The 27,047-nt window shown below is 47.4% G+C and overlaps 4 protein-coding genes across 5 annotated transcripts; 2 read left to right on the forward strand and 2 right to left on the reverse strand.

Moving 5' to 3' along the window:
• Positions 1 to 6,333: 6,333 nt before the first annotated feature.
• LOC135829681 (TNF receptor-associated factor 3-like) lies at positions 6,334 to 14,502 on the forward strand. Of its 2 annotated transcripts, none has more exons than XM_065342071.1 (11): positions 6,334 to 6,560; positions 7,736 to 8,216; positions 8,690 to 8,840; positions 9,154 to 9,199; positions 9,416 to 9,580; positions 9,853 to 10,002; positions 10,316 to 10,499; positions 11,062 to 11,231; positions 11,760 to 11,924; positions 12,402 to 12,687; positions 13,345 to 14,502. In XM_065342071.1, exons 3-11 carry the CDS (start codon positions 8,734 to 8,736, stop codon positions 13,464 to 13,466), a joined length of 1,395 nt encoding a protein of 464 aa, XP_065198143.1. In that variant the 5' UTR covers positions 6,334 to 6,560; positions 7,736 to 8,216; positions 8,690 to 8,733; the 3' UTR covers positions 13,467 to 14,502. The 2 variants fall into 2 exon arrangements, with proteins under 2 accessions (XP_065198143.1, XP_065198144.1); XM_065342072.1 differs by lacking the exon at positions 6,334 to 6,560 and adding an exon at positions 7,301 to 7,457.
• A 3,985-nt stretch (positions 14,503 to 18,487) lies between these two features.
• Positions 18,488 to 20,652, forward strand: LOC135829175 (uncharacterized). The gene is made up of 4 exons (XM_065341578.1): positions 18,488 to 19,031; positions 19,252 to 19,466; positions 19,730 to 20,048; positions 20,220 to 20,652. Exons 1-4 carry the CDS (start codon positions 18,488 to 18,490, stop codon positions 20,456 to 20,458), a joined length of 1,317 nt encoding a protein of 438 aa, XP_065197650.1. The 3' UTR covers positions 20,459 to 20,652.
• Positions 20,653 to 20,656: 4 nt separating this feature from the next.
• Positions 20,657 to 22,855, reverse strand: LOC135829836 (uncharacterized). The gene is made up of 2 exons (XM_065342222.1): positions 22,199 to 22,855; positions 20,657 to 21,972 (listed from the first exon to the last, which is right to left on the reverse strand). The coding sequence occupies exons 1-2, from the start codon at positions 22,852 to 22,854 to the stop codon at positions 20,991 to 20,993; spliced, it is 1,638 nt and encodes a 545-aa protein (XP_065198294.1). The 5' UTR covers position 22,855; the 3' UTR covers positions 20,657 to 20,990.
• Positions 22,856 to 22,862: 7 nt separating this feature from the next.
• On the reverse strand, positions 22,863 to 23,580 carry LOC135829176 (uncharacterized). The gene is made up of 3 exons (XM_065341579.1): positions 23,346 to 23,580; positions 22,918 to 23,191; positions 22,863 to 22,868 (listed from the first exon to the last, which is right to left on the reverse strand). The coding sequence occupies exons 1-3, from the start codon at positions 23,510 to 23,512 to the stop codon at positions 22,863 to 22,865; spliced, it is 447 nt and encodes a 148-aa protein (XP_065197651.1). The 5' UTR covers positions 23,513 to 23,580.
• Between the last annotated feature and the right edge of the window lie 3,467 nt (positions 23,581 to 27,047).

Raw genomic sequence — 27,047 nt, forward strand, 5'->3', positions numbered from 1 at the left:
TTTTGTTTTCTCAATATTGTCACGTGGTAGATCGGCGTTACATTTGGCTGTGTTAGAAGCTTTGTATATCCGTAAGTTAGATCCTGAACTTTGCGTACAGAAAGAAAATGTGTTGTCGCTACAATTGTTTGGTGTTACTCCTCGTCGAGGTGGTAACAATGTAACTTAATTTGCTCACTATGTTGTTGTCACTATTATTATTTTCCTTCGAGTTTTGTGTCGTGCTAAACTTGATAATTTTCCACCTTGTCACGAGTGTTGTTATCTAATTATCTTTACGCTATATAAGTTTTAGTCTTTCCAGCTTGAGCCATTCCCTGTATAATCCTTGATGAGAAGGGACCGAAAACGTTCGGATACTTATGACAAGTGCCTTATTATGACTGGATGTGTGTTTGCGTGGATATTTGCGACCCATAATTATTATTATTATTATTATTATTAGTATGTACATGTACATGTACATACAGTACCTATAGGCCATGTCATTGCGTGTGGTAACGACTGGCTTCTTGCCTTGGCTTCCTGGCTTGGCTTAGGATTCGCGAAATCCATTGGAGCCATGATTGTAGACTCACAGAGGCCTCTTTGCTACAATGGATTCTTTGTCAGTGTCACTATGAATCGAATTTTCTGGCGCAGCAGTGAAAGCAGTCAATCGCATAGCCCTACACTGTAAGAAGTGAAATATGCGGGAATATTTGACTGCTTTTCCTCAGGCTGCGTACACTCCGTACAGTGCTCTATGTCCAGTGGACAGAGCCAGTAATACAAAGATCACACAGCAATGAAGCTTCATTGCTGTGTGATCTTTGTATGACTGCTTTTATCTGTGGGAGTCAATACTAATAATAGGGAGTGATAAAGTAAAATCACTTTCAAAGCGAGGGTCCCTGGTTTGAGTCCTGGTGGTGACAGTCAATGTTTTCTTCAGACTTTTCCCGTTTGCATTTTTCCCTCAAATCAGTGAGTAAAATCATTTTGTGGACGTTGAAGATACAGAGCAGCGCTTCATGCACTGGCTCTGGATCTGTTGACATCCATGACTGTACACTTCTACAATCTACAGTGTATATGCAATGTATTGTAGTCTGCTTCACTTCACTCTTCAGGCGTTCAACTAACAACGACTACTACTACTGTCATGTCCGTGTGTTGCTACAATGACATACAATATGACTTGTAGTACATGTACATGTACATGTACATCACTTCAGCCTTCACTGGCTTCAGCCTTCAGGGCGCTTTCCAAGGATGGGACCATACTAGAACATCAAACAAGAACTAGGGCCACGCACACTGCCTGCACTTGATCTGCCACCTGTCCGCGTTCATACCGTACCGGTATACAGGTGTTGGAGTGGTGGTGCTTGCTGTCATACTCATAGCTAGTGTTGAAACGAATAATCGAATAATCGAATAATTTAGAATATTCGTGGGGTGAACGAATAATCGAATAGTCGTAGGAATTATCAGAAATCGAAAAAAAAAAAAAAAAAAAAACCGATCTATGCTCAGTGCTGACCCTACTGATATTTGCACTGCGTAGATCTGCTCGTAGTATTTCTTCTCAATCACTTGTCCTCCAAGGTTTAATCTCCTATCGGTATCTAGTAATACATGTACTTCTGTTCTTTCCATATGAGGGAAACATGGATGCAGTGAATGTGATTTTCGGTCTTTGACCACTTTCGACCAAGACCCTATACAGAGCTGGATCAGGTGTTGCCCACTCTGGGGGTTATGGACTTTTGGCGGTACAGGTTAACCGGTTTTGCACCTCCACATAACAAAATCCGATAATCGGCAAAAAAAATATTTAAAAAACTACTTAAAAAGTGCTGAAAAAGTGTTGAAAATGCCATCATGCGTATGATAGAATATAGATTATTCGTTCGATGGAGGGCGAAATTATTCGATAGATTATTCGTTCGAAGAATCCGTGTTCGGTTTAAACACTACTCATAGCTCATGCGTGTCGCAATCTACAGGTAGTACAACCGGGACAAGCCTGGAATACTGGACGGAGAGTACGTCAACGCGCGCACGTGCCTTTGTAGTTATGACAATCATGTACAAAGGCACTAGCGCGTGTATGTTTCCAAGGCGACCAAAATGCAAAAGTATTAGTACTATACTAGGATGAAGGCCGCAGACATCACGCAACTACGTTACCTGTTTGACATGTATTACTGTGTATTTTATAACAAAAATATTATTGAAAACCCAGAATCGATTTTCTCGTTCCTATTAGTATTACCAGTGGGAAAAAAACGGAACTAAGGGCCTGTCCAGACTAGGTAGAAAACCACGTAAACACGCCGTAAACATGCTTGTTGCCAAGGTGAGTGACGAAAAATGGCCGAAAACGGGGAACGTGGGATTCACGCGGAACGTGAGTCGCGGACCCCTGTACAAAGCACGTTTCTCATCTACGTGCCGTTTTCGCAGTGTTTGTTGTGTGAGCCTCGATGGAGTTTGTGGATCGCAGTTTTTTCTTGCTGTTTCCAGCTGCCGCTTGTTTTCGCTTTGGAGTTGCCACACGTCCGTTTCAGCGACCACTCGGAGGCGACATTGATACAGTCATGGCTGGACATGCAAAGAAATCCCGGGGGTCTGATGAAGAGGAAGGTGTAGTAGCGAGACTCGGAGAATTCACTGAAAATTGGATCTAGCACTGATTTGAAAGAATTGTTTGGAGAGGAAGCAGAACCCTCTTGTGACCAAAATTGACAACATGAAGGCCAAAGCCAGGGAGTTTTACTGGAAATACACGGCGGCCACCAACACTGGTTCGTCAAGCGATGCTACAGCCGGCCTCGACCTTGGCGCTGCGCTGCCGCGAGAGTCACACGGTTGCCAAATTTCCGCACCTGGAACAGAGTTCAGGGTGATATTCCTTGAGCTCGGCGTCAGTGCTGCCATCGCTGGGCCGCCACTTGTTTTGTAGCTAGCTGGGTAGGTCTAGACCAAGCCAGGGAGTCCTTTCCTGGTCTACGCGCTACAAACATTGTGCAATAGAGAAAATATGAACAGGTACACGACGTAGTTACACTGGTGACAGAGTGCAGTGTGGACAGAGCATCGCGTGTACGTCACGTACTCTGAAACGGCACGCCGTTTTTATTACATAGTGTGGATAGGCCCTAAGGATACAACCAAGAGTACATGAAAACCAGAGTGCGCAGCTTGGGGCCTTTTCTGCTATGGGTGTGCGATTGTGACGGTGATGAGGCACTTCTTTACATACGCCACATATTGTGACATAATTATTATTTAGGCCAAGTAAAAAAAAAAGCTAGATGATCGTCCCCGTCCGCCCCAGTTTTTGTCAGCGCCCCAAGAAATATTTTATTTTTTAAATCGTGAGTTTTTGCCGAAATCGTTGGTTTTTTACCGATCGCGGATGCAGGAAACATGTGCACGCTTTGTTTAATACTTTCTTTACTATATGGACCACATACTACTAGTATATCACAACGTCAGTATCGATCTGCTGAAGAAAGAAAAAGAAAAAAAGAAAAAAAAAGAAAAAAAGAGAAAAAAAACCTTGATGTTGTTGTGTACACTGTGTGCATGAGAGGGTAAAAGTAAAAAAATAAAAATAAAATCCTCCCGCCCTCCCCGATTTTTCCAAAAAAAAGGACGATCATCTAGTAATTTTTTTTTACTCGGCCTTATCTAGTGTATTCTTTGCGCCCACGATCCAAGGTTATGCGTCTAGTACGGTCTACCAGTACGCGGTACCAGGTCTACCCTGTACTGAGTGGGCGTACCAGCACCTACATGTACATGACTGTACCTAGTTAGTACTAGTACAGTAGTAGTAGTATCGTGTCCGTGCAATGCGTGCATCATGCCAGGCAGGCTAAGGCAGCTGTCCTCATTCCTCATCATCAGTCAATCATCTCTTCATGAATCATGATTCGTGACACGCGCGCTGTTTTCAAGAGATTATGTCATCATTCATCGCGAGGTACTAGGTAGTACATGTACTACAGATACATGTACTTGGTCCGACTTATTAAAATGTGCGTTTCACTTCGAACGTCAACCAAACAAATAATTCAAATAATCTCAGCACGGATAAAACTTTCCAACTACCTAACACTATCCTTCAGTTGTCAATTTGTGATGTTGAAGAAGAAATGGCTCCAACTCCAGCGGACGCAGCGGCTCAGGATACTAGTCGACTCGAGCATTTTGCGACCAAATTTTGTCGTCAGAGGACTCCTGTTGCTTCTCGTGCAACACAGAGAAGGCCTGGTGCTGAAATCAACACCCCGCTGCGATGGGGGATTGTCACAGAGTACCAAAACCTCCTGGGCGATCGTTCTCGAGTGCCTCCTGGCGGATGGAAATCGCTGCAATCGCTGTTTCCTTGGCAGAATTTCAGCAAACGCATCATCCAGAAGCTCGTGCAGAAAGCAGCAGCATCGCTCCGTCAGTTTGCTGATCTCTCTCGCAGTCGTTCACGATGTGGCGGCCGACGAATCAAGATCACAGAAGAGATCGTCGAGAAGTTAATCGAAATATATAACCGGCCTTGAGGTCGACTTTCAGGCGACAACCTGCCTGGAAAACTGAAGCGCAGAAAGGGGGAATTATCCGGCGGATACTGTGCGGAGTCCTCGGACCCCGCGCTAAGCCGCGATCGCGATGCGTCACAAGATCGCCAGTCTCCGGGGCCAGTGCAGTGGATTCGTGAAACAGGCAGGGAAGAGCACGCATGGTCTGACTGCATGATATGTCGACACAGATCAGACTCAGTAGACCTACGGGCGCGGTACACGGTGGTCAGAAGTGATTTTTATGCGTGGTGGTTTACGGTTCACCTCATTTGAAGGTGTCGTGCGAGCTTCAGGCGAAAACACCTACAGCCACCATTTTGGTAGTCGTACTGCACGAGGAGGAGGTGAAGTCGATCGTGTAAATCGTGCCTATGGAGTGAAAAAATCAAAGAAGCGCATTGTAGCTTGGAGGAGATGAAAAAAATGGCGACGTTTTGCAGGTTGACGCACTTGCAGATGCGCCCTGAGACACCAGCAGCGATGAAAACTAAAAGGTCAGGCCAAGAAACGACACAGTAGTTATCTATCTACCGTCTCTTGGTTGATTTTTTAGTACAGGTGCTCGTTTGTACATATGCTTGAGTTTTGAAGTGAAGCGCACATTTTAATAAGTCGGACCAAGTAGTCTAGACTCTAGACGCATCCAGGACGATTCCACGTACACCAAACACAGACTCACGTCACTTCACACACTAGGGACCTTTCGCACCCCGCGTACGGATACGAAACGAATGCTGATTCGTCACCTGGGTTCGAGGATTCGTCAGAGTCCCTGCGGAGAACTCGTTTTCACGAATGGAAGCCTCTTCATTCGTGGCACACTCCGAATCCGTCAGGTACACATTTATTTGGATAGGTACACATGTTTTGCAAGGTACACATTTTTCCCTTGATTCCATGATCCATGCACGTGTGCGTGTAAAAACCCGTACGCCAAGCTACCGGCGCCCGCGGCCGTATTCGTAGTTGCCATGCACATTTGCATGACGACTTGCGAAACCTGAAATCTGTTTTTTCAACGAAACGATTACGAGCCAAATCAAACTTTCGTTTCGCATTCGTTTCGTAGCAAATGCGAAAGGTCCCGACTAGGGACCTTTCGCACCCCGCGTACGGATACGAAACGAATGCTGATTCGTCACCTGGGTTCGAGGATTCGTCAGAGTCCCTGCGGAGAACTCGTTTTCACGAATGGAAGCCTCTTCATTCGTGGCACATTCCGAATCCGTCAGGTACACATTTATTTGGATAGGTACACATGTTTTGCAAGGTACACATTTTTACCTTGATTCCATGATCCATGCACGTGTGCGTGTAAAAACCCGTACGCCAAGCTACCGGCGCCCGCGGCCGTATTCGTAGTTGCCATGCACATTTGCATGACGACTTGCGAAACCTGAAATCTGTTTTCAACGAAACGATTACGAGGCGAATCAAACTTTCGTTTCGCATTCGTTTCGTAGCAAATGCGAAAGGTCCCGACTGACACAGACCAGACCACTGACTCACTGATCACACTGGGCCATAGCCTCATAGGGCCATACTAGTACTACAGACTGGACTAGAGTACGACTGTTCCAGTGTAGACTCCATTCACCTGCATGCACTGCCTGTCATCACTGACTGGTACTGCATGCATGGCCGTCAGCGTGCCACTGCCAGTATGCGCTCTGCACAACCGGTGCCAACCAGTCTTTCACTGCACTAAGTTACCGAACATGTACGGCGATGCCCTTGTTCAGAAAAGATAAAAGGGAGTGGATCTGGACACAAGCCCCAGTTACCGTCTTAGTTAGAAGTTCGTTTGTCGAAATCCCCAAAGTAAACGGGACGACCTGGAATCAATCTGGCGATTCGCGATCCCATCATTATTATCAGCTGAACCACGAGGATACTAGTAGTCAGTAATATTAGTACCGGTATATGACCGGACGTCTGAACAGCAGTACTGCCTATATTTCTGACCAACCGACACCATGCTTCTTCAAGGTAAGTCCTATCTCGCGTCTCCGTTGGCATTGATGGTGGCAGTGCATGAGTCACACAATACGTACATGTACATGTGAAGAGGGGAAGAAATGCGATTCATCAAAACGTCGTGAAAGAACGCGTGGTCGTCGTCGTGTACGGTGTAGGCTCCCCTTTGACTCAACATACACTGTACATGTTCGGACGTGCCCTGTACGTATACGAACGGAATGTGCTGTGAACTGCGATTTTGCGTAAACGGAAAGAAAACGCAGGGCTGATAATGACACAACCAGCCTCTTGATCTAACGTCAGATCAAGCAGCTTCTAAAAGCGGTCGACTGGCGGGGACGGCAATACTAGGCGGCATACACTCGCAATTATTACATAATCATTGATTGAAGTACACGCACATCCGTGTCCTGACCATTACTGTACCTGTTCTCACCGCCTAGAGTCTAGACTGGTCTGAACTGGCTACAATGTACAGTACAGGTCCTGAGTCTGTACCTAGCACCTGTTCTCACCGCCTAGACTGGTCAGAACTGGCTACAAATGTACAGTACATCGACATGACTTTGTAGAATAATGTAGATGTAGAATGCATGTTTACTAATCTCGCCTGTCTTGTCCTCGACAGGTACATTGTAATTTGTACAATGACAAACTAAACTGCGGTAGTTGGCCAGTGCAGCAGGGATTGTTGAAGATCATTATAAATATAAAGGCTAGTTGTTGCATTGCTTTTCGTCATTCCGAGAAGTTGAAGTCCAGTGAACAGAGCTCGGAGAATGGTCTGAAACACGCACCAACTCCCAGGCTGAGAAAAGCAAAGAAACAGCGCCCATTGCAGGGTGCTGCTGCTGCTGCTCCTCCCGAGCAATCATTCTCATCGTCGGACGTGTACCGACTTTTCAGGTACTTGTGGCCAAGAGTTCATTGATTTTCAATTCATGACATAGATCTACGTGTACATGTGCACACAGTAAGTCGACTTGAACTAGCGCTTGGCACACATCCGACCTAGCTGAAGGCTTTTTCCATACTCCAGCAAGAACTGACTAAATGATTCTAGTGGATGCGTAAAATTAAGGGAAGTCAAAGAGTCTATTCAGTACATAGTCACTCTTGCTCAGAAGGAAAAGACGCTACAATACGTATTACGTTGCTGTACCTGTGGTGTGTGTTTTATTTAGGGGAAATCCCATCACAGCATAGGAATTCAATAGGTGCTATGTCTACTCATGGCGAACATACGGACCCTTCGGATGCTACAAGCAGATATGAATACCAGAAGCCAGCAGCCAGTAGACCAGCGTCGTTCAGCTCCCAAGCGCACGGTGATGATCACGGAGCAGTGCATTTCACCAGCAAGGGAGCCGCATCAAATGCGAAGGACAGCCCAACCTCCTCACTGGGCAGCGGCTCTGAGGAGGAGTTTGCCAGGACCCTTGCCAAGGGATTGGACGACATACGACAACTGCCCGAGCAGGCACGGAACCGGCTTGGGCGCAACGGAGCTACGACTGTGGAGTTCACTGGCGGGTATCAGGCGGATGCCGAAGAAGAGGTAGCAGCAAACTTGATGTGCCCTATCTGTCTGCACATCCTGCGCAAGCCAGTGCAAACCAGCTGTGGCCACCGGTTCTGTCAGTCATGTATCGAGTTAGTGCTAAGGTAATTTTACATGTATTTTTCATCACTGAGCATGGTGATGGTGAGGTGTTAGTTGCATACGCATGTAGAACTTGATGATACCCCCCCCCCTCCTCATTTCCCTGCCCTATGACTACTAACCTGATTGTATTGATGGACGACCTATCCATGCTTCGGTACTATGTAAAAATGAACAGTTAACTGGTGGCAGGGAGATGGTAAACACAGGGGTTGCCCCCATAGACTAGATACGTGTTGCTGTTTTCTCTTTGAGGTAGCGTGAGCAATGCCTGAGTCTGAACTGCAAGATCTAGACATGTGTTTGCTTGTGAATGCAAGGAGATTACCAGTATGATGATGAAAGATTCTCCAGTGCATAAGCATAAAGCACATACCAACCTTCAACACGATTTTAAGCTGAGGTTCTGTCCAGATTTTTGCATGCTTCACTTGGCAAACAACTGACCGTGTTCTTCGTTTGGTGTACGTTTCAGGAAGGGGCCGGATCCCAGGTGCCCTGAGGACCGTCAACCCCTTGATGAGGTGTTCAGGGACCGCCACTGCGAGAGGGAAATCAACTGTATCCCGGTCCGGTGCAGGAACTTCGCCAAGTGCCAGTGGAGGGGAAAGCTACGCGAGCTTGAGGTAAAGCACCCATCCACCATTAACTCATTTGTTTCCGCTTTTGCTTGCATCGTGGGGTGGTCGTTTAAACCAGGTTGTTGCTGCAATTCTTGCTGTCGCTGTCCCCCGCAGTTGTTTATTCTGTGATGAGTGTGTGTGTGTGTATGAGTGTGTGTGTGTGTGTGTGTGTGTGTGTGTGTGTGTGTGTGTGTGTGAAAGAGAGAGAGTGTGTGTAGGTGTGTGTGTGTGTTTGTGTGTGGTGTGTGTGTGGGAGTATGTTTGCAGTACTGATTTGTGAGTGAGAAAAGAACAACTGTATCCCGGTCCGGTGCAGGAACTTCGCCAAGTGCCAGTGGAGGGGAAAGCTACGCGAGCTTGAGGTAAAGCACCCATCCACCATGAACTCATTTTGTTTCCGCTTTTGCTTGCACCGTGGGGTGATCGTTTAAACCAGCTTTTTGCTGTAATTGCAATTGACTTAAGGACCACTGGAAGGAGATCTTGATTTCTTTTTGTTAGGCGCATAAACAAATCGTTGCCTTGAACATGTACAGTGAGATATGATTGGGCTTGGTTTTCTGATTCTGTGTTCATAGGATCATCTGAAGGTTTGCCCGTTTGAAAAGGTCGCCTGCACAAATAAAGGGTGCCCGCATACCGTGGAGCGGCAGCATTTCGACGAACATTTGGCCAAGGAGTGTGCGCATCGTCTCACGGTGTGCAAGTTCTGCAACCAGTCAATACCACACGCTATGATGAAGGTATGTATCCCCACTGCATCTTTGGAAATCACTTACGCCATACTGCAGTACTGCTGTACGCTATGCAGCTACGCTTCGAAGGGCTTTCAGGTAGAAAGGATACTAGTGCATAGAAATTCCCTGTACCCTGTATAGATGCTATTAAGTGTATGGCATCTTCTCCTTGCTCTCTTGCTCTCTCATCATGCACCTGCTTTCAGGCTAAACAAAACTGCCGTAGAGGTCTAAGTCCTCATTTGTTCTCTCTCTTTCTCTCTCTCTCTCTCTCATAGATACACATCGAGGAGCACTGCCAGGAGGCTATCATCAGCTGCACGTCCCCTGGTTGCGAGAAGCGGCTACCCAGGAGACAACTACGCTCCCACCTCTCCACTGAGTGCCAGGCGGTAGAGGAACCTTGCAGTATGGGATGCGGTCAGATGGTACGTACATATGAACATGGTATCCAGGGAATGTAAACACTACTTCGAAGTATTCAAAAACACCCTATCAATCTATAGTTACTGACAAATCTAGGCTGCAATTCTGTGCACTCTAAGGGATTCCAGTACACTTGAAGTAGACGAAGATATTTTTATTATCTCGGTCTCGGGCCGCATGATGGTCGTACGGTGCATTTCGGCAACAGCAGCTGCAACGTTTTTTAAAAATTGGGTTAAGTATGGCAGTGCAAATGTAGCAGAAATCACGTGAACACCCATGCAATATCTGGATTGTACTGTTTCGTGTGCTCAGATTCGACGTGCCGACTTCGGCCGCCATTGCGTGGAGCCCAGTGACACTGCGGCACACTTCGCAGCATTCCACGGCAAGTTGCAGGGCGTGGAGCAGGAATTGCGCCGCAAGGATGATCTCATCGAGCACCAGCAGATGCAGCTAGCCAGCCTTCAGTCTAAGGTGGAGAGCAACGTCAGGCGAGGTACGTCTTATAACACAATGTGTACAGTCAAGTTGTTACTTGTGAATACTGACCCTCGATCTTGCATGGGAAAAGTGTTGTCATTTGCAACTTCTCAGTAGTCATCGGGTTAAGGTAACGCATGATGTCTAATAGTCCTAGGTCCAAGGACTGTGTCGTTATTCGTTCTTCGCGATTGATTGTTCTAACCGAGGTCGTTGGTCACGCAGTTCAATGTACATCATACGGTCACTAAAGCGGACTGTTATGCATGTTCATCAGCAAATAAATGACACAATGATTGCTTGAGTACGTGACTCGTTGTTTTTGGTGTAATTAATTTTAAAATTGATCACACAGCAGACTTATCACGTGACAGACAAGAGAGTCCCATTGATTTAATTGACTTTAACCATGGTCATGCGGCTGAAATCAGCATCATAAACAAGCAACGAGGCATTTAAAGCCTGCTCCCGGGGATTTTACTTTTGAGGTACAGACCTGGTGAGGCGGAAAAGGAAGTAAAGTTAGGAGCAGAATATCTTATGTATTCAAATTGTGTTGGTCTGTGTTTCCTTTGCAGGTTTGCAGGCGCTTGATGCGCGTGTGGATTGCCTGGCGGAGGACGTCAGGAGCCAGAAGACCTCGTCGCAGAGCCTGGGCCAGTCGGGCGCCCAGGGGCAACTGCAGCGGCGCGTCTCCAACCTGGAGATGGACGTGCACACGACCATGCGCAGCCAGACGGAAGCCAAGGTACAGTCACGTGACCAGCAGGGGCGTAGGGGTTCCCCTTTTGGGGGGCGGGGGGGGGGGGAGGGTGTGCACGGCCGCATAATGTATAGGATGGCTGGTGCATGACATTCAAGGCCATTATAATTATGCATGCTGAACCTACATTGAAGGTCGAACCTTTTTGGAGGGGGGGGGGTGAACGCGCCCCTGTGCCCAATGCGGGCTAGGTGTCCGGTGCGGTCCAGTCTCTGCATAAACATGGCCATTGTACATGCCTACTGCAGACATTGCTGGACATGGCTGGGTTGTACTGGCTGCACTTTGCGAAGAATATGACGAAGTGACCGAGCTTTTGTTTATGCCTGCAGGAATCTGCAATTATGCATCAGGCCTCAACACACATAGTGCATTTACAAGTCATTCATAGCCTAAGGTTTTGCTCCCATCCTGGAGCTCGCCAAGGTCGCTACCACTATTTCGTATTGTTGAGTGCGCGTCGTCTTACGTTGCTTTATTTGTATGTGATTTGTTTCGTTGTGACGCGTGAAGATTGTCAGTGGTCAGCAGCAGTCAGTCTGTCAGGAGATCGCCAAGCAAACCGATCAGCTAGACCTGCGGGTCATGGAGCTGGAGACGACAGCGTACGGTGGATTCCTGATCTGGCGCATTCCCAACTTTTCCAAGCTCCTGGACGAGGCCAAGCGAGGAATTAAGGTACAGCCTAGTTAAATACAGTTATTATTTGCATGTCTCGTGCATTATCAGTGAGGTCTGTGGCGTTCCCACGGAAGCGGACAACTCGGCCTCCAGTCGAGTCTGACGCGAACCGTGAAAATATTTCTTACTTTTATAAATGACTCTTCAAAACGTTTTTAAAAGCCTCATATGTATGTATATATAAGCTTGAATAAGCTTTAACTGCCTACTAGTATCAGATGCTCTGCGTGTGAGCATCCAGCCCGACTCACAAATTGCCTTGGAAACGGAGATCCGAATTTTCTTTTCCTCTTTACCGTCAGGTTACGTATTACGAGATAGTTAAATCAGTGGACTAAAAATACTTGTGGATGTGTTTTGTTGTGCTCTCTCTTTCTCCCTCTCTCGCACACACACGCACGCACACTCTTTCTCTTTCTCCCACTCACTCTCTCTCTCTCTCTCTCTCTCTCTCTCTCTCTCTCTCCCCTGCAGACCTCACACTACAGCCAGCCTTTCTATGCAGGTAGATATGGTTACAAGGCATGCGCCAGGCTCTATGTGAACGGAGACGGCGCAGGGCACGGCAAGTACGTGTCCCTGTTCTTCGTGATCATGGCGGGCGAGTACGATGCCATTCTGCAGTGGCCCTTCAACCGCCGCGTCACGCTCAGCCTCCTGGATCAGTCGCCAGCCAGGCATCACGTCAGCGAGACATTCACTCCGGACATTAGCAGCTCCAGCTTCCAGAGACCCACCAGTGGCCTCAACGTCGCATCAGGTACGTAGAGAACGGTATTAGTTCTTACAAATTTTGATATGGCAACTGAAATGTAGAAGTTATTCATTTATCATGTCCTGTAAGAGAGCAAGAAGCATTTGAGATGCCAGTGTAATAATTATGGGGATATTGAACAACTAGGCTAGTGTACATTTTCACCATCAGGAGATACCTGCAATATGCCAAGTCCCAAGTGAAATCATTCAAATAAGAATGTTTAAAACTACTAGTACCGGTATATGTAACTGTGCTCAAAGATAGGAAGTGTGAAATCCAGATGCCGATCATATCTAAGAAGATGTCCGGGAACGTTTCTCTGCAGAAGGTATGCCCCGCAAAGGGTGATCTGCACACTGTAACTGCCGCTGAAGTTTTCAACTACCTATGCTAAGAGTATTGTACTCCACGCCTGTGACGAATGATACACGATTGCACTAGAGTAGGTGGTTCAGTGCTGGCAACTGAAATCCGACCCACATCGCAAAGACCCAACACGTCGGGATAGTAAAACTACGAATATGGAGACCGCTAGAATGTGAACGCATAGCTAAAGGGTCGGATTTCAGTTGCCATAACTGTAGATTGGCGATCAATGTGCTACCCTCCTAACCATGTGTGTGTGTGTGCATTTACTGCATTTTGTCACGTCTTCTCCAGGCTGCCCCTGCTTCATGTCACATCAGATGCTCAACAGTTCCGCCCAGCAGTACCTGCGAGACGACACCATGTTCTTGAAAATCAAAGTGGAGACAACGGGAATGGAAAACTTCACGTCATAGTCACACTGTGTACCGACACTTCGCCCATCGTATTTTTTCAGTCCCGTTTTCTCGGAATACCCACGTTGAGATATCATCGAGTCAGCTAAGTTAATATTTCACGAAGAACGTCAAGCTCAGCTTTCCAAGCAGTAAACAAGCCCCTAATACCGTACTTTCTATTTATTTCGATCAATGTGACAACAGGTTTCAAGTTTAAACACATTTCAATGCTCAATCTCAGCGCAAGCTAGTATCCATGTATGAATATTTGTCTCTCAGGCATAACGTGTGTTCTGCACTTAACCTCTCAATACTCTATGTATGTATGTAGATGTATACCCCATAGCCATTCAAGTCGTAGCGGCGCCACTATACTTGTGCATTATTTTAGCATCCCTTATTTATTTCACCCCTCCCTACGCCTTGTAACAACTTTCCCATTCCCTTGCTTTCAACTAAAGTTAAAACGACACACCGCATACTGTGTCTGCATGCTGCCTTAGACATGTACCGCATGTGGCTGTGGAACTGCCCAGACTGGCTTCTGGAAAGAAAACAGCAGTAACAAACTTTAAAAATACCTACATGTAGCTATAATTATTAGCCCGGAAACTGACCGCTGGCGTACTAGTAACGTTGGTCAAGAAGCCTGCTGAGCCAGCAGGAAGTACGACATCGTAATCCACTTGACACCTATCACCATCAAAAGAATACAATCGTAATCGTATTTTTCTCACTCAAAATTTTTATTATATTCTCCACAAGTATTTATTTCTTGTTATATTCTCGTTCATCCACCTTCGTACCGGTTCACTAGTGATCGGTATCATATGACATAGTACAAATTCTTCGTCCAGCATCCAGTTTCTTTTCTTATCATCAGCGTGAAAATACTACCCACACGAACTATTTTTTCCACTCTCATTTCTTGACCATTATTTAATAATTTTATACTTCATCTCTCAACCGCTTCATCTGTCCACTACATGTATATCCTACTAAGCGTTGTAAAAAGAAAAGTGCTTAGCCTTAGTGCTTGCACGCGTACACCGAAGCTGATGTTGTAATTAATTTCTGTACCGAAGTTTTGAGGCACAGGACTCGACTCATGAGTTCAGTATCATGTGAATGTACTAGTAACTCTTCAGGGGACACACGAAGAAAGCACAGCCCACCTCGTGAGTAACGAACTCGGTTTTCACGACAACCAGCCAATAGCGACAAAATCTTCAGAGCCACAGTGACACGGTGATCATTACACTGCATACCGTCAACCTCACGAGGAACAATAACTAGCTGTTTTTTAACATGTACATGTATGATCGAGGATCACCCTGCACAGATATTGCTGGACAAATTGGCAGATTCTCGTCGAAAAGAAGTGAAGTTGGCGGCATTATTATTGCCACTTTCGCTTATGCCATTCAGGATTGATGTCTGAAGAATCAGTAATACGATACAATAAAATGACAGAAGTGACGTCAACAAAAGCCGTTAGCAACAATACCAATAGGACTAATGGAAAACTTCATCCAAAGTATAAAATAAAATAGAATATGCAAAAATGTCTGGCGGAATCACGTGGATCACGGGAATCAGTCCTGTTAGGTGGGGCGGGCTCCACGCCATGCCTGTCGGTCCGCTGCCATTGTGCGGACTGCGTCAACATCTAGTGGCTGGTGGAGGGTAAGTCCATGCCATGATAACAGTTCCGTCTGCAAGACCGTTACCAAAGTCGTCCGAGGTCGACCCCTGAAGCGTTCAGTGCCCTCGTCGTTGGCCAGGCGAAGATACATATCCACTGCCAACTGTGGAGGAACAGTTGGGGCCAAACGAAAGATATGGCCAGCGAGACTGTAGCGCTGCCTTGTGATCATCTCGCTGATGGGGACAGCTCCGCAGCGCTTATACAGAGTGTCATTGCTAATTCGTTTAGGGTACCGCATGTGGATGATGGTCCTTACTACCTTAGCTGGGTGACTGGGTCCTGTGGAACGAATCAATTCGCACGAGCTCCGACATCGGTAGGCCCCAAGTGCCACAGTTGTATGCAGCAGAACCTTCAAATAATAATAATATTATTGTCATAGTCGAAGTACAGTGCTGTTTAAGGAGGCGTTCGGTTTTGCATGATTCTTGTTCGCATAGCTTCCCCTTTTATTGATCGTCGAGTCTTTTTAGCCACACACGTTGTGTAGAATGTTGCTTTGCGTTCCTGAATCGTGGTTTGACCGCATTGTCCAGTGGTCTTGCCAGTATCGTCATCGACATGCATGAACATCCGCCAACGTCCTTCACAGCTGAGACTTTCAGCTCGCGCTTATCTTGGTTGCGCTCACCTTCCCCTCTTTACGTTATTTCTATAACCTAGAACCTTCCAAGTTGGAAGGCTGTTTGAGTGCGCATCCAAGATGTGCTACAGCTGTTAGCCAGTTAGTTGTAGAACGTCAGTACCGTCGGTCAGTGTCGTGCAATGTTATCGCATGAGCTGATTGTTAAGTAACTGGTGGTGTTAGTGCACAAAATAGCGTACCTTGTAGTTCCTTGGTCCATTTTCTTTCTTAAAAATTAATCCTTGGCTCTCCATCCGAGTCCAAACTTTTGTTTAAGTACATGTACGCAGTGCATTCCTTGAAATAATCTTGAGCCCTAATGGGCCGGTCACACTGAGGGAAAATTTGAAAAACATCCGTCGTTACCATGGATATCTGCCTATGAGCGGGATATTTGAGAGATCCGCGCGATGAAAATCAGCTCGAGGCCCTGTTTTTCCGCCGAAGATTATAATCATCCGCGGCTTCCCCTGGATTTCTTTGAGTTTCCTTGTTTTTTTTATTGCGTTATGAAGTGGGGCGATACTCCAGAAGCTGTGCTGATGCAACACTGGCCGAGGAGCGGGGCTGACAGACTGCCAGCAGCGAATGGTGCCAGAAAAATGGCTCCTGTGAGTGAGATTTTTTCATCGTGCGTATCCAGTGTGGCCGTGATTAAAAGTAGAAAAGATCATTCCCGGTTTATCATCTGAGGATTGTTCCCTTAATGTGACCCACCCATTAACTAGTATAGTAGTATTCTTTTATTGTTTGTTTTATTCTTTTATTTATAGTGGAGAAAACCAAAACAGGCAGATGCCTAATAACAATGGACCCACTGTGTAGGGTGAAGGAAAGAGATAACACTACCCAAAGCGGACAGCCCGTCGTGACCGTTGTGCTCCATACAGAAGTTTCTCGGTACAATCACTTTTTCATTTTTTTATTATTATTTGTTTTACACAAGTCATGTAAATCTACTATCAACAGTCAAAAACAACAAATAACTCCAAAGCACGAAAAAGGCACAAAACTAAACCAAGAATATGTACAATAACATGTTATTTAGAAAGACAGGACAAGTGAATAATTAGTCAGTCCATTGTTCATGATGGTCTCCGACGGTTACGTCGGCAAGCGAGCCTCCGCCACTGCCAAAGCAGCGTGGGCTCCGCAGGATGGTGCAAACTAAAATTTATACGCCTACAACCGCGAATGCACATGATACAGGATTTCAAAAGGCTGAAGGAAATCTTGCATCTAACAAATGCCATAACATGAGAATAGTGCTCACCCCTCTTCTCAGTCAACAGATGAGCAATGCGTTTATACAGTGCTGTTGATGCTGGACCCATTCCGCCACTGGCTAACATGACCGCCGGAACAAAGGAGGCTTGCTCAACCTGCCTCACCCGCTCCTCATAGTGCCTTCTCTTTTCTTTTTCGTGTCGCTGATACACAATAGTATGTGGTGCAGATCGATTCGAGCGTGAGTGAGGGTTAAAAACCCGTATATCAATAAGTGTACGCTCAAAACGACTGCCCCACAAACCATTGGCAGCGACATCCAACCGGGCACGGTCCTCCACATTCGCAGTCTGGTAGGGAAGACGCTCCCCCTTCAGCGGTTGCAGCAAGGGCTCGATGGACACACTGGTGCACACCTCATCCGACAACTGGGCCGTGACGTCCCGAATACCATTGTGTCTAATGGAGGGAAACCCTCCACATGGGGCACGACAGGGAATGCGCGACAGTTGCCTCTTGGCCGCAAGAGCAGTGTGACGGTACCCTGGCCGGCGTCCATCCGTAACGGAGGCAGAGTCCGTCCCAGAACTCTCCCTTTGATAAATTAAAATGATACTTCTTAAGCGGACGGCACGTCAGCCAGCTCGATGACCCTTTCTCCTTCGCGACGTCAATGACATGTCGTAGCGACTCCGACGCACTGCCCGATATCGCGTCGAATTCCAGTTTCTGATGACGTCGAGAAGATGCCCTGGCGTCTCTCTTGGCCGACCTGATTAATACTACCGAGTCACCGATGGATCCATCCCTTGACAAGATTCTCCGAGACAGAGGGTTGGTCATCCGAACCCACGATTCGTATTGTTGGCATATGGACACAGGGTTAATCAAACCGAGCCCACCCAGACGACACGGCAAAGCCATAAGCGGTACAATCACTGCACAGCCTCACTTTTCATATACATGTATGTGCTTGTGAACACAATGGAGCCGTAAACAGGCGCCAGCAGCCCCCTCCGCACTTCGTAGCTGGTTCTGCAGACTTTGTCTAGCCTATTTTTGTCTTTCGTTCGTGCCATCTACATGTATCAGTTTTGTGCGGTGCCTAGGCCTGTATTTGTGAAGTTCTCGAGTAAGACCCTAATTCTTGACTGGAGGCACGTCTTGAATAGGCGTTGTACACACAAGGGCAAGTGACATCATTGGTTTACGTCATCGCGCGGGAAGCTCAGATTGGGTGGCAAAAACTTTTGGGCTTCGTGGTTTGAAGAAAGAACAAACTTACATTTTGGTTTAGTTAGGTTCAGGTTATCTGTCGACTGTGGAGGAAGTGGTTGTAGTCGTTTAGACACGATGACGAAGACTTGCTGCGTCTTTGGCTGCTCTAATCGGGGTGGCAAGCGGAAAGATGGAACAAAGCTTTCTTTTCACCGTCTTCCTCTGGGAAAGAAGCCTACACTCAAAAAGTGGCTCCACAACATGCGGACATTGAGTGTGGTTGTGGGCAGCTCGACAAGGGTCTGCGGCGCTCATTTTGTTGGCGGAAAGCGCTCCAAGGAGCATCCTACCCCAACGCTGTTCGCATGGTCAGCAGCAGAGAAGACGAGGAAAACGCCAAAAGAACGCGTGGCTCTGAAGACACATCAGGACAAAACGCCCCAACCGTCAGCAGCGAAGCCTGAAACATGTGAAAGCACTTGTGAGGAGCAGCCATCACCATCCCTGCCCAGCGTTGATGAGCAGATCAGTGAAGTGCGAACTCAGATCCAGGAATGTTTGGAGGAGAACACACGGTTGCGGATGGAGGTGCAGAAGTTGACACAGGAGAATGAGGCACTGCGAGTCAAGTTGGAGGAAACTGCCACAGTACCAGCACCAGAGTTTTCTGTCGCCAGGATTTGCAACAGTGACAGCCTCACCAAGTTCTATACTGGTATCCCCAGCTATGAGCAATTTCAGGCATTGGTGGCTTTCCTGGAGCCCCACTGCAAGGGGATGACCTTATGGAATGGAGCAAGAACAGGTGAGGATGTTATCTGCTCTGTGCTAGATTTTGATGATGTAAATACTGTGCTTTGCAATGTTGTTGGGTGGAATGACTTCAGTAGTACGGAACCTACTTGTGTCGGTACCATAATTTCCATACTCAGTGCTGTGAGTCTCCATCCTCCTGGCAAATCAAACTTCTTTTCGTGGGCCATGTCATACATGTCTCGGTTCAATGTACTGTGCCCACTGCATAGGTGAACGGCAACGTCAGTGTGTGAGGGCCTTGGACGATGAAAACAGCCTGCTCCTTACGTTCATGAAGTTGCGGCTGGATTGTCCTAACGAAGACCTGGCTCAGAGGTTTTCAATCAGTGCAGGTACTGTGAGCCGCATCTTCACCTCGTACCTTATGGTCATGTACCACGCCTTCAAGTCCGCACAGCTACCCGCCTGGCCGTCTAGAGCGCAGGTTAGTTGTCATGCCAGAATGATTTATGTCTGTTGATGATATGCCCGTGGCTCAACAGCTGAAGCCTAACCCATTACAGGTCGTTAGTGAGTCCAGCCTTTTGGATTGCAATAGGGCTGGTTTATTTTTTTCCTAAAGTATACCTTACATACGATCGCATCAGTGTCTGTGCTTGATCTGGTCTTTCGAGAATTGAGTCCCATTGGTGTGTGTGTGTGTGTGTGTGTGTGCTATGTGCCCATGTTCTATCTACTAACCTGTAGATCGATGCCGCTATGCCCCAGAAGTTCCGCGACCTATACCCCACCACACGCACTATAATCGATTGCACCGAGTTCCCCATCCAGATTCCCTCCGACCCCGACACTCAGAGAGTCACCTGGTCAACGTACAAGAATAGAAACACATTCAAAGCTCTAGTTTGCATCACACCCAGTGGAGCTATCTCGTTCATCTCTTCCCTGTATGGTGGGTCAGTTTCTGACCGTGAAATCACCAAGACGTGTGGAGTGCTGGATTTGCTGGACAAAGGTGACTCAGTCATGGCGGACAAAGGATTCACAATCAAGGAACTCTGTGAAGGTATGTCCCCTGTTTTGTTTCCTTTTGGTGAACAATACTTTATGGTTGCGATCAGTGCTGTAAACTCCTCCTTACAGTAGATGTGTTGTGCAGTCAATGCTGGAAATGGTGGTGTAAGCAAGTTTTCCTTGGAAGCTTATAAACTGTGCTTCTTGTTTCTTGTTACCTCAGAACGGGGTGCCTATGTCAACATACCACCGTTCATCAAGAATGGCCAACAGCTGACCGAAAAGGAGTTGGTGCAGACCCGCCGCGTTGCCTCGCTACGCGTTCATGTAGAACGTGCTATCGAACGAATAAAGAACTTTCACATCCTGGATTTTATTCTATCCGCTCACTTTGACATTGCTGATGCCATATTTCTGGTTTGCTGTGTGGTTGCCGATTTTGGTGCGCAGCTCATTACATAGCTTCCTTCCATTTCTTGCTGCACCGCTACTGCTCAATGCGTTCAGTTACTGACAGGTTCATGATGGCCTGTCCCAGTGTTTGCTTCTGTGAGCCTCTTCCCCCCCCCCCCAACCCCCACCATGCATCCGTTGCTATTTTCCACACGTGACTGCTGTCACCACCATAGCAATATCACTGCCTGTATTTCTCCTCTTTTCTTTTCAGCATGAAGTGACAAAAGTGCGTTCTATGAAAGTAACTCAATGGATCATGGAAGCAACCATACAAATCACAAGCATGTGTGTGGCTGTCATGTACGGCAATAAAGTGGGCTATGTTCACGTATGGTTGTAAAAAAAATGGTGTGACGTGGGGCTGTATCCACTTTCATGTTCTGTACACTGGCAATAAAACACTAGACATTATGTACACTGACAATATAAGTATGTACACCGTATGCATGCGTAGCCGTTCATGTGGATGCATTGCCACAGCTCCACCGTCCATAGGGTGGGGAAATACATGTAGCAATGGTGGCAGCCAATGAACACGTCAAAGACTGACGTCACCATGAGCTCTCAAGCAGCAACTGCAAACTTTGCCCATGTCATCATTCGTGCACATATGATGGAACTGATGGGCACAGACTTTGCACGGATGCAATGCCAATGCTCGATCAAATGAACAACCTTGGCAGCAGGATGAGACTCCTGAGGCGGTTGACATACGTTGCTGCCGGTCCACATTTCCTTGCGTTGGAGACTTGGCAGCATCTTCTGCAGCGCACACCTGTCGTGGCGGGCTATCCTTCTCTTGCGTTGGAGAGGTGGCGGCATTTTGTAGAGCACACGACACTGGCGGCGGCACATTGAGCTGGGTGAGGTCGGCAGGGGCAACATCCGTGTAGCAGACGGGCTCTTCTTGTGGGTGAAGAAGTTGCGGAAGCAGCCAACCACGGTAGAAGCCGGTCAATTTCGGCTCCATCTGCTCCTTCCAGAACGCCGCGTCGAATGGGATTCGCTGTATAGCGATGCCCATTGGCGTCCACACGACAAAGTCGCACCACTGCACTTCAGCAACTGCCATGCCACCTTGCACTTGATAGAAATAGTCATGTTGTCGCCGTAGGCATAAACCTCCATCTGACCATGTGCAGTAGAATGGGTTGGAGCCAGACTCCATGCATGCATCTTGGGGAGAGTGGTGACGATGGGAATATGGGCATTTGACCTCAAGTAAACCCATTTGCGATGTCAGCGGCTGGGTCGGGACGAATACGATTCCATCTGGGCTGGCAGCAACGTACCCACACTGCATGACAACAAGACCACGCCGTGAGACACACAGGCCATTCATGCCAGACATGTGCTGCTTCTCCAAGTAGATGCGGACGGCTTCATCTTCATGCTCTCTGCCCCACGACAAGGCCGGACTGTTGATAACTGACTGGGATAGAAGGCGTTTCACCAACGACGGATGTGCTGATTTGCACTTCACAATCACGCCGAAGTTGGATGCTGTGAGTCGCCCGTACCTGTTGCATAGGGCACGAAATGAACACACCAGAGGGACATACACATGAACCAACCAATCTGCAGTGTTGGGTGAATTTGAACATACTTGAAAGTGTTGTAAAGTCATGGCCTAAACAAAGTCGTCAACAAAAGCATGAAAACAGTATACACTCGTCATGTTTTGGATAGTGTTATGTGCCTGCAGACTTTCCTGGACTGAATGCAGTACACTATCCTCAGACATACCTTTGCATTTTCCACTGCCGGTTACCAGCCTGCCCACGAGTTCGATACTCCAGTGCATGGCGTTGCTGCCTGGACACTTGCATATGACGCATGAACATATCACACCATGCCACGACAACACTGCCATCAGGTCGGAATGTGCTGCGGTACGTCCTGGACTCCTTCATCAGCTGCACTAGCTCCGGCACTGACCGGCAGTCGGTTGATCCAGTGGAGCAGGTGGTTGTCTGAGCAGGAGAGGTAGAGCATGGCCGCAGAGTGTCCAGGATATTGGCTGGTTGGGAGCAAGAGCTCAACAAGTCAAAGAGTCTCTGTCGCTCTTCTGGTGCAGAGTCTTTTGGAGCGGTGGCAGCACGTGGATCGAAGGACGCACGACTGGAGGTTGACTTCGGGGTATGGTTGAACACAGGCTTAGCGAACTCCATGTCAGAAACTCGCCTTTTGCCTGGTGGTGCGCTCCAAGCCTGTAGGTCACTGGTTGAGCAGGTCATCCCAGTGAATATCCCTCGTCGGCAGAATTCCTCTAGTCCATAGCACATGGCCCCGATGTGCTTGCAGCTGGCTGATGGGCCAATGCCAGCTCGGCACTCACAAGACGCATAGATGATCCGTACAGAGGGCTCGCGTTTCATTGCCATTGCTATTTTATACCGCATCGACGTCTTCATCTCTGCCTTGCAAAACCCACGGAAATACACCGTCCCATTCTCCAGGCAGACCTCTCCATCTCGGCAGTACTTCTTGCTGTAGAGTCCAAAGCTATGGGAGGACACAGCTCTCATGTCGTCAGCATCCAGACCATCAGACGACTTCCTGCACATGAAGTAGTCCATGAGGGAGAAGATTGAGAACTTCATCTTCAGCTCCTCCTGCGTCACATCCACCAGCTTCTTCCATCCTCTGTCAGGAAAACGGACATCAGATGACGAGGCTCCAGCGGTGTCATCCTCAAGCTCACCAGTCACAGTCCCAGACAGCAGCAGTGCCGACACTCTGCACAAATACAAAAACGTGTGTACAGCGAATGATAATAATATTATTGCGCATTTTATTATTATTTGGAAACTATTCCCACAGCAATTTCAGGAGTAATATCAATTTTTTATTGCATCCTTACACAGAGGACAAGGTGTTTTGTGTGTCTCACCTCTTTTGCAGGTCAGCTTTCTTTCCAGAGTCGTCTTCGCCTTTCAGCTGCAGGTACAGCCTCATTTCCCCCACTTTCCATGACGAAGAGTTTTTCTTGCGCAAAGTCGATTCCCATAACGAACTGGACTTCTTCAGGCGGTCCTCAGCTGACGATTGGGCAGACATGGTCCAGAGCGTCCATAGGCAACAGCCAACAAGAAAGAAAAGACCAGGCGAAAGACCAAAATACCGCTTCCTACTTTCATATTTCACCTCGTGGATAAATGCCAACGCCATGCGCCAGGTCTCTGCCACCCAAAACGCTTTCCCGGGGTTTTTCGAGGCCCAAAACATGACGTAATGCCTTGTGTGAACAGCGCCTAGTCCCTCGTTCACGCAGTGTTCTTATCGTAATGGTCAGTATCTGCTTGCTGGGCCGACAAGTGGCTAAAGTGGGATGACCGAGTGGTCCAAGTGTGTACTACACGAATATTGTTTCCATCATCGTGAAATGAGCGTTGTGAAATTGCAGTCGTCTGACTTTGGCACTGTACTGACGACTTGATGGTTACTTCTACTCAGCAATGAAGCGATCATCCGCTCTCTTTGTTCTAATTATTGAGAGGATATACCGGCATCGCAATCAAGTAAAAATTAGGCAAACCTCGATAACCTCCAACAAGAGTCGAAGATATTTTCTCCAAATGCAAAGACGATCTTTGGGAGTTTGTGACTTGCATTTGCGTGCATTCACGAGCAAGTCACGGACCACGGCACGTGGACTCCTCTCGCAAGCTGGGAACCGAAGCATCTCGCGAGGCCTGCCATCTCGAACCAACGCCATCTTTCTAGTTGCCGCTTCTTGACAGCCTAGCCGTGGTCACCAGTTCACCACTGCACTAGGACAGTAGGACTAGGAGTCAGGACATGTACATGTCCATGTATGTACTATGTACTACATGTACATGTACATAGTACATAGTGCATGTACATGACTCTGACAGTCACATAATTGCAACCTCTTCGAAGAGTGATCTCATCCAGAGGCTATCTGTACCAGGTCAGCAGGGAGTAGTACAATATCAGGTACTACCCGATCTGTACCAAAAGCCACAGAAAGCCGACTGGGAACCGAGGAGTGCAGTGATGACAGCTGAAAGTGACAGCCACAGAGCACGTGGGCTAGATTCGCTTGTCGGCTAGATTCTTCACATGGCACCCCATTCCCCACTGTGGAGAGTCTCCACTCTCGGATTCGAACGTCTATTGCAAGCTCTACTAGCCATACGGTATTTTCTTTTTTTCTCTCTGCACAGTAGTACGTGGTCTCTCTTCTCTTGACGAGTTTTGGCACATGCTACCATCTACAAGCACATGTACGCTGTAGCGTTTGCAGCAGGTCAATTGCGAACGAAGCTAAGATCCTACTCATTCCTAGCTACATGTAGAACTTACATGTAGACCTAGAGGTCACTGTCAGTGTTACTGCAACAGGTACATTGTATAAGATCAAGGAGCTGCGTAGCGATCGCTGCCACTACTTCAGACCAACCCAGGGCCAACCAAGCTAGTTCAAGGACACTGGTACATGTAAGTCCTACACGTATTCCGTTTGTTGTTGTTGTTGTTTGCGAATCTAGAGTCGAAAAACAAACAGGCAAACTAGCCTATTAAATTACGTGATATCGACGTATATGTATTCCGTTTGTCATTCCGTTTGTCATTATGGAAGGGCACAGCCCACATACATGCACATGTACAGTACTGGCAAGTGAAATCCGACCCCCTTGGCGCCGGTATCACAGGCAAGGGGGACTGATTTCACTTGCCAGCACTGTGTATACATGTACATGTACATGTACAGTGAACAGGTACATGTACATGTACCTGTTCACTGTAGGACGTATCGGAACTATAATTATAAGAGCCGTGCATTGCGGAACACCGGATGCATTCCCTTTCTATCATGATTCTACGTGGAAGACATCACCAACAGTGCTCTCTACACTGGGGTTAAAATCCCTGAAAGGCTGAAGGCAAATTCAGGCGCAAGTGCACAACATCATGAATAAAGCCAAACAACAACAGCATCAGGCAGTAGCACTGATTTGAAGACTAAGCAAACTCTGGTTGACGTGGCAGTTAACACTGTAGATCAGTAGAGCGTACCTGTAATAATTCTAGTATTTCTACTGTGAATTCATGGAGCAAACATCTACAGTAAAACCTGTAACTAAAGACCACCCGGACTAGCGACCAGCCTGCTACTACAGTAAAACCTGTAACTAAAGACCACCGTGACTAGCGACCAGCCTGGTACTAAAGACCGCTTCGCCAGGCACGGACGGTCTCACATTCATTATAATGGTTGTGCAGTGCAAACCTCTAACTAAGGACCACCTGCCACTAAAGACCGCTTTCTCTGGCCCCAAGGGGTGGTCGTTAGTCACAGGTTTACTGCACATGTACATCACATGAATGCTTAGTCTGGCTAGCGACCACAGGTATTGACTGTGTAACGAGATAAAGTCACTCAGTTTACTGATAATTATGAAAGAAAAGGGGGATTTGTCTATACACAACTGATATGATAACATTTTATCTTGGGAATACTCCACCTTATGTAGCTGTTTCGGCCTTTTTATGTCTCATCAGAGGAGCTGCGAGTCACTGGCCGAGCTGACCACAATGAAACGAACGGTGTGAACACCAAAGCATTTTTTGTCAGAGTGCTCTAGAGACACAACGAGCTTTGCACGAAGGCAGAGAACCACTAGTACTTCGATAGTTGATACTAGCCAGAAAGGCAAGCCTGGGTGAGAGAGAGCGAGAGTTACAGTGCTGGCAACTGAAATCCGACGGGTCACCCCCTGAGCGATGCGCTCACATCGCAAAGAATGTGAAACCACCGCTCAGGGGGTCGGATTTCAGTTGCCAGCACTGTAGAGTATGTACTGTACATGACTTACTAGTTACGTGCATGACCTTTGTGCCAGATACATCAATGTACGCGTTCTGAGGAATAGACAGTTGTAGACCCTATGTCTGAAAAGCCGTGTCCTGCTCCTGAGCCGCTCGTACACAGTCACACTAACAGGGAACGTGACGTACACGCTCGGTGTATGACAGTTGGTGTCGTTTAGTGCTCACATGCGGTGGGCAAAATTTGGACATGTCCTGCAACTGTTGCATGCAGGCAAGTTCTAGTAAACCATAAACATGACGTATAATTATCTACGTTTTAGTGCGAATGGGTGCAGGTTCTAGCTGAGAGAGGCTGTGTCCCAGTAGTAGCAATTGATATTGCCGGTGCGTTTGACCACGCCTCTCACTTCGGCCTCCTCAACAAGGCAGAGCGAGTAGGCATCGGCGGACCTCTTCTCTCTCGGCTACGGGACTACCTTGAAGGCTTAGTGACCGCTGCCTAAAGGTGGTAACTGGAGGCCACGCTTCCCGTCACTGCCGGAGTGCCCCAAGGCAGTGTCCTTGGCTCCACACTCTTCATATTGTTTGCCGCCGATATAAACCAATGCCTCTCGCATTGTGTAACGCTCAGCTCTTTCGCCTATAACACTACCGTATACAGTCTAATCAGACCAAACGACAACCTCCACAGAAAGCAGCATCCTTACACGCAACCCTCAGCGATCTTGCCGCATGGGGGCCGGCAATGGCGGATCCAGTTCGAGTCCACCAAGAGCCAGAGTCTCATTTTATGTAA

Source organism: Sycon ciliatum, chromosome 13 (genome assembly GCF_964019385.1).
Source record: "Sycon ciliatum chromosome 13, ocSycCili1.1, whole genome shotgun sequence".
NCBI lineage: Eukaryota > Metazoa > Porifera > Calcarea > Leucosolenida > Sycettidae > Sycon > Sycon ciliatum.

Coding starts and splice junctions, on each gene's coding strand:
- LOC135829681 (XM_065342071.1), top strand. CDS start 8,734: ATGAGGTGTTCAGGGACCGCCACTGCGAGAGGGAAATCAACTGTATCC. Junction 9,200..9,415: donor GAAAGCTACGCGAGCTTGAG/GTAAAGCACCCA, acceptor CTGTGTTCATAG/GATCATCTGAAGGTTTGCCC. Junction 9,581..9,852: donor TACCACACGCTATGATGAAG/GTATGTATCCCC, acceptor TCTCTCTCATAG/ATACACATCGAGGAGCACTG.
- LOC135829836 (XM_065342222.1), bottom strand. CDS start 22,854: ATGCGGTATAAAATAGCAATGGCAATGAAACGCGAGCCCTCTGTACGG. Junction 21,973..22,198: donor CGGCAGTGGAAAATGCAAAG/GTATGTCTGAGG, acceptor CCTATGCAACAG/GTACGGGCGACTCACAGCAT.
- LOC135829175 (XM_065341578.1), top strand. CDS start 18,488: ATGCGGACATTGAGTGTGGTTGTGGGCAGCTCGACAAGGGTCTGCGGC. Junction 19,467..19,729: donor CCTGGCCGTCTAGAGCGCAG/GTTAGTTGTCAT, acceptor ACTAACCTGTAG/ATCGATGCCGCTATGCCCCA. Junction 20,049..20,219: donor AATCAAGGAACTCTGTGAAG/GTATGTCCCCTG, acceptor TTGTTACCTCAG/AACGGGGTGCCTATGTCAAC.
- LOC135829176 (XM_065341579.1), bottom strand. CDS start 23,512: ATGTCTGCCCAATCGTCAGCTGAGGACCGCCTGAAGAAGTCCAGTTCG. Junction 23,192..23,345: donor AAAGCTGACCTGCAAAAGAG/GTGAGACACACA, acceptor GTATTTGTGCAG/AGTGTCGGCACTGCTGCTGT.